Genomic DNA, 7,302 nt, shown 5'->3' on the forward strand with positions numbered 1-7,302 from the left:
ACTGAAATTAATGAGGATGTGGAAGACATGAAATTCTCACAAGCTGATGCTGGACACGTGAGATGGAAGAACTTTGAAGAAGAGAGTTGCAGTTTGTATCCATTCAATCATCTGTTTTTCTGGTTTACAACACTTTATTTAGCATAAGTTCTAGATTTCTGTTTGTTGGTGGACGTATAAATATAATTAAAATACACTCTACCTTCTAGATCACAGACTTCAATAGTTACACTAAAAAAACTCATGAATGGCAGATTTGAAAAACATAATCCATTTAGTAGCAGTGATTTCCAGAGAAGTCCGGGACAATTTATGAGATTCACAGCCACAGTAATCACAAAGAGAGCTTCTGCCTGCTGCTCCTCAGAGCTTATTTGACATCTTTGTTCCTCAGGCTGTATATCAGGGGGTTTAACATGAGGATGACGATAGTGTAAAAGATGCACACCACTTTACTCTGATCCATGCTGAAGATGGCACTGGGTTGTCCATATATGAAGAAAACGGTACCAAAAAACAAGCACACCCCAGTTAGGTGGGAGGCACAGGTGGAGAAAGCTTTTTGGCATCCCTGCACAGTACAGATCCTCAGAATTGCTGATATGATGCAGATGTATGAGACCAATACAATCAGGGATGTACTGACAATAATGGAGCCGTATAAACCAAGAAGAACCAATTGGTTTATAAATGTATCTGAGCATGAGAGGGACAAGAGTGGAGGTACGTCACAGAAAAAGTCATTGATCTCATTGGACCCACAAAAGGGCAAGGTGAAAGTCATCGTTGTTTGAGTGACAGCATTCACTAAACCCCATAAGTAGGACCCCACCACCAAGCATACACAGACTTGGTGAGACATACTCACAGAGTATTGCAGGGGGTTACAGATGGCGATGTAGCGGTCATAGGCCATAGCAGCCAGGAGGAAGGCCTCTGTGGTACCGAAAAGAGACAGGAAGAAAAATTGTTTTGCACACCCACCAAAGGAAACTGTGTGGTCTTTCTGCAAGAAGTTCACTAGAGCCCGAGGTGCAATTGTGGAAGAATAGCAGATGTCCAACAAGGAAAGGCTTTGGAGGAAGACATACATTGGGGTGTGGAGGTGGGAGTACATCTTGATAATTACGATCATGCCAAAGTTCCCAACCACAGATAAGACATACAAGATCGAAAAGATCAGAAATAGTATTGCCTGCATCCCTGGACCCCCTCCGAATCCAAGTAGAACAAACGTTGAGACAGCTGAAAAATTCATCATTAAGTACAGCAAAAACAAGAGACAGAAGAACAAGAAGGAGAAAAAGGAGCAGAAGAAAGATGAGAAAAAGAAGAAAAGAATGGGAGAAGGCAAGGAAGTGAGAGAGAAAAAAAATGTCATCAGTCAATATTATTTAGTGCTTAAACACATGAAATTATATGTGAGATCTTCACGAGGTATTGAAGAAGTTCTGTCTGTGATCCTGGGTATAATGTTTTGGTCCAATACATTCATGTACTATGAAATGTTTATGCTACTAGGGAAACAAATCAGAAATAAATAAGTATTCACGCATAAATCGTCTGCATCTGTTAATGTATCACTGTATTTTTCAATTCTAATCACATCAATAAAACATGGAAAAGGCATCTATGATCTATTTACAGTCATATCTTCACATTCCTGGTTTTTTTTTTTTTTAGTAAATCTCAAAATCAGAGAAGAATGATAGACACGAGAACACCCAGTGCATAGCTACTTTGTTAGTTTTGCACTATAAGAATTATTATTCTTGGCTGGGAATACTGGCAAATTGACTTGATCATGTGTGTAATATCTATTCATTCCCACTGTTTTCTCACACTGTATTAGTTTCCTATTGCAGTTGTAGCAGATTACTACAAATTTAGCAGGATAACATTATAAAGAAAACTTATTCAAGGAGTGTATTTAAAATTACTTGACCTATAAATAACGAGGAATTCAACTGAGGGGTGTGAATCCCATTCACAGAAAATTAAGCACTGGATGAAGCAGTGTTTAAGAGGAATGTTCATAATTGCTAGAGAAATGATGACTCGGCTATTGTTGATCTACACAGTTAGCCATGAAAAAGAACACGACAAAAACTAAAAAGAGACAACAGGCAAAAGAGCTGAAGCACGCATGCCATCATTTCAAAATGTGTGTGTATATTTGTGCGTTTGTCATTTGTAAATTTACAAAAACTCTGTTACTCTGCACAAAGTGGAAATAAACATATGAGGAACAGTAAATAACATAGAATATAACAGGTTTACACAGAGTAAATGCAAAATAAACTTGGACTGACTCTCTTGTCTTATGAACTCTACCCTTGTCCTCTTAAAATTTATACCACTAAAACTCATTACCAGACCTTCAGTTCTTCAGCTCTTCAGAATTTCATAAAACTTTAATTAGTTTATACTTCTTTTGACTTTTTCTTTTCTTCAGATAACATCTCCAAATATAAATGCGAGGGTATTTTTTGGTTGGTTGTTTTTACGTAAGTTTCAGCTTCCAGGACAGGAACAACTGTAATATTTACTTCACTACTCTAACTCGACCAACTAGATTAGCACTTGGCTGAGAGTAGGGATTCAAATAAACATTCTGAGTGATGCCACTTCACACCACAGACTGAATGTGTTTGATTACACCTTTATTTCATAATGGGCAGAGTATAACATAACTCCTTATTTTGGATATTAATTTTAAAGCCTAAGGAACCTATGTCTTGAATCAAATCACAAAGTCATTCCAACATTAAAAAGCAAAAACAAAAACCAGTTGCTGTCACATTGATTCTGACTCTTGGAGATGCCATGTGTGCAAAGTAGAACTGAGAGCCATAGGGTTTTCAATGGCTGATTTTTTGGAAACAGATGGCCAGGTCTTTCTTTCAAGTTGCCAGTGGGTAGGCTCAAACCGCCAACCTTTCAGTTGGCAGCCAAGCGCTTGGCCGTTTGTGCCACTCAGACTATTCCAATAGTACAGGAGGGTAAAGTAAGTCATTTTCATATAAAATAGTAGTTGCTGTTTTAAAATTATTACTTATAATAAAATAATCAGGGTGTAGTAATATTATTTTATCTTAAAAGGAAGAATATAATAGACAAGACATAAATGTCCTTGTGAATAAATGAGCTAAAATAAGTGTTTTCATCTCAGCAAAGGCCATCTTTTCCTGGAACTGTCAGTACCACAGAATCTCACATGAGGAAAGAATTCTCACCAAAAATAAATAAATAAATAAAATTGTGAATGACATTTTTGTCGGTTATTAATGACATATATAAATTACATATAAGAGAACTTTACAGTCTTAGATCCAAAGGTTTTGGGTGCTTTTCGAGATGCAGCGTTTGTGGTTGCACTGTAACACATTGATACATAAAATAAAAGATCAAAAACCCAAGGCCAAAAATAATACCTGATATTTATTGAACAATGATTATAAACTACTCAATCAAAAAACAAAAACAAAAGGCTCCTAATTGGCTTTATTTTACTTAACACTCACAAAAACCCCACATGCTAATACTGGAAAGTTTTACAGAGGAGCATTAAAAACCGTGCCAAGGTCTCCCATGAGTAAGGGGCCAGGTTTTTGGCCTGACTCCAGGGCCTGTTCTCATGGCCCCCACATTTACAGGCGTTATACCATATGCTGTTTTATCATAGATTTTCTTGCTCTGTAATTAGCGTTCAGTCCAAAACATTCTCTTTAATCACTAGAACTTCACCATCTTGACAGATAGCATGATGTAGTAAATATTTTGTGAGTGATTGGGCCTGGAGCCTAATTCTGACTAGGTAGATAATGAGTTTTGTAAACATGGGAAATAATTGCCTAAGTTTCTCTCACTTCTGTTTTCTAATGTGTGAGACTGAGTCCTCCAAATAGACAAGTGCTGAAGTGCACTCATTGTTAATAGCTAATATTATCTATTTTTCCCTTTGAATGTACAATTGTATCTTATATTGATTCTTTGTATCTATGGAAATAAGGCAAAAAGAATATAATAAAACATTATTTGGAGATGTTGCAATACTTGCAGTTCTTCTTTGGATAAATATCATGAAACACCAACTCTTCAGCTAATGAACAGTTGAAAAATTGAGGCTGTGAAAACTCTGTGATATTATGGAGTATGCATTGGACTTTTAAGTCACGAAGTATTTTTCTGAGTAGTGGTTAAGTGCTACAGCTGCTAACCAAAAGGTTGGCAGTTTGAATCCACCAGGTGCTACTTGGAAACTTAATGGGGCAGTTCTACTCTGTCCTATAGGGTAGCTATGAGTTGGAATCGACTCGACGGCAATGGGCTTGTTTTTTGTTTTGTTTCTTTTTTTTTTTTTTTTTTGCTTTATTCTGCCAGTAGTCCAATGAGAAAAGTTGAGCAACGTGTTCTGATGTCTTCCATAATAAAATAGATTGAATAGACTTCCTATGCCAGGCATGATCCCAACTACTGTGCGTGTATTTCCTCATTTAATACTCCTAAAAACCGTATGTGGTAAGTACTATAATTACTGAAAGTGTAATAACTGAGTCAGACAATTTATTCAAGTTTACACTATTATTAAATGATCTGTTGCCGTTGAGTAGATTTTGACTTATAGAGACCTTAAAAGACAGAGCGGAACTGCCCCATAGGGTTTCCAAGGAGCAGCTGGTGGATCTTAACTGCTGACCTTTCCGTTAGCTGCTGAGATCTTAACCACTCACCACCAGGGCTCCATTAGTAAAGAAGAGAGCCACAAACTTGGCGCAGAGTCCATGCCACAATGTTCTTAAAGGATTCTTTAATATATATACATATTTAAGAGTCAAGTTGAAGCATTTTGAGTATCTATTTCTATGGAGGTACTCCTATTTAAAATTTGCATCAGTCATCCACAATTTAAAAGGTCTAAACAAAAAAAATTTTTTTTTTTTTTTTAGACATTGGTCTATGCATTATTAAATGTCCATTTAACAGGTCTCTCCCTGTTGGAGGAATTGGTTTTAGACTTGTGTGTTAAAGGAACATAGTGCTATGGGTGACACACCACAGAGAAACAATGTAAAATAAAAGTTAAAACCAGGGTTTCTGTTGCCAGAGCCCTTGATGCAAACACTTAGTAGCTAAATTCCCTTTGACAAGTGTCTTATTCTTTGTGAAATTTAGTAGCCTGACCTGTCAAATATTATACTGAGACTGTGTGCTTCATTGTTAGGATTAAAAGTGTTTCATACATAAAAGCACTTTGAAGAGTCCCTGGCATACAATAAGCATCATATGAGTATTCTCTCTTTATTAGTAGTAGTTTAATCATTACCCAATACCTTTTTAATTGAGATCTGCTTTTTTCCCAGACCAGTTGGAGCTCATCAGTAAACTGTGACTGATTTAGCTTTCCCACTCAATTTACTAGATTTTAAAAGAACTGAATTGGTCACAGGGACTTTTTGAAAATGTTCTATTTTTTCAATAAAATAAACCTCACCTAAATGTCCTGGGCCTTCTCTTCCTAGATGGTTCACAGTTGGTACCACATCAACTCTGTGATTAGGAATGCCCATGAGAAACTTCCACAGCACAATTTTGCCAGAGAAAGGAGTGGGATTTATAGCACTGCTTCCTTAGAGCTGGTCATCTGAGATTTATTCTCTAAGGTTTTGTTTTAACAAGAGCATTTTGATTCCCTCAAGAGTTATAATTGGCAAAGAGACAAAATGAAGTTCCAGAGTAAGGAGTGGTTAAGCTTTCATCTACTAACTCAGAGGTCAGCAGTTTGAATCTACCAGCAGATCCTTGGAAACCCTATGGGACAGTTCTACTCTGTATTTAAAATAAAAAAATGAGAGGTACATATTTTATACATATGGTAAATGTATAAATTACACGTATGATATTCAGAGTCTCAGAAACAATGTCTTGTCGAACACATTTAAATGGGTTTAAAATGAATTTTTAAATTTAAGTTATAATGTGATGCCTATCCATAAGATAATAAGTATGCCTTAATTATGTTTCAAGGCTGCAAGTTTTAACAGAAAGAGGTTCACCTCATATTTTATCTGCTTTTATTCCAGGTTCAAGGTCATTGCTCCAGATCACGAATGCATGAAATCAAAAGTGACAGATATTGGTCGAATTTCTAGCCTTCTGGAGTCCTAATCAAAATCAAGGATAGAAACATATTCTTTAGATATATTCTGTAATATCTTTTAGGTTACATTTTTACTCAGTTGAATTTTCATAGTAAAAAGTAGAAAAAGAAATGGAATTTTTTTGCTTTATATCTTTTTGAATATAATGACAACTAATATATAAACTATCATAATTTTTCAAAATATGCCATGTATTAAATATATATTATATGCAAAAATGTTTACTTCTTTAATCTTTGAAATATTCCTACAGGGCATATTAAGAAAATTTTTTTTTATTTATTTCCCAATTAATATATAAGGAAATTATGAAATTTAGATATTGAAAGAAAACCATTAAGATATCATTCAGAGAGTAATTAGAGAAGTAAGAATTTTAATAAAATGTAAACTAATTCCATGGACTTTGCCATTTGCCCTAATATTCCCTGAAGTCCAGCTGAAATGGTTTGGAGTCCATATAGGAACATAACATGGATTTGATTCTAGTATCCAATTTGGGAGAACTGACATAAACTTTCTTCCCTAGAAATCAAGTACTATGATTCTAAACACATAATTGACATAAAAATATCATCCACAACTTATCAAAAATAACATCCACAACAACATGAGTAAATAAAAACCCTATTTGAAAGTGTTTTCTAATTAATAACAAAATGAACCCAAGGATTCTAATAAACACAGCAAAGGATGGAATATGATAGGAATAAGGAGATAGTTTTGGAACTCTGCCTTCAGAAGATTGCTGTGATGAGAAGAAATATATGTTCACCTAACTACCAGGCATTCTCTTTAGAAAGGAAAATAAGCAAGCTAGATTTCAGTGTACTTTAAAAGTTTCTTTTTCTTAACCATGTGTAAGAAGTCTTAAAAGTGTCTTTAAGACTTAAGAGTAAATAAATATCTGGAGTAACATGAGATAAAATCAGCATTAGACGTAAGCTTTCATACTTCAAAACATACTCTTGAAATATAACGTGTGCTGTATTTATTTTTTAACCAGATTTTATTTATTTTATTGTTGTTGTTGAGCATACACATGGCCCTTTGGCCCCTTCTTCTTTTTGAATGTGTTTGTTTATTGCTATAAATTGACCTCTGAGCCCTGCTTTTGCATGTCCCAAAGGTTCCAGCAGGA

The 7,302-nt window shown here is 35.2% G+C and overlaps 1 protein-coding gene across 1 annotated transcript; it reads right to left on the minus strand.

Annotated features, from left to right (window-relative positions):
* Positions 1-319: 319 nt before the first annotated feature.
* LOC100668502 (olfactory receptor 5AR1-like) lies at positions 320-1,801 on the minus strand. Its single transcript, XM_010601907.3, has one exon. It carries the CDS (start codon positions 1,379-1,381, stop codon positions 371-373), a length of 1,011 nt encoding a protein of 336 aa, XP_010600209.2. The 5' UTR covers positions 1,382-1,801; the 3' UTR covers positions 320-370.
* Positions 1,802-7,302: the final 5,501 nt, after the last annotated feature.

This window comes from Loxodonta africana, chromosome 13, assembly GCF_030014295.1.
Source record: "Loxodonta africana isolate mLoxAfr1 chromosome 13, mLoxAfr1.hap2, whole genome shotgun sequence".
Classification (NCBI taxonomy): Eukaryota; Metazoa; Chordata; class Mammalia; order Proboscidea; family Elephantidae; genus Loxodonta; species Loxodonta africana.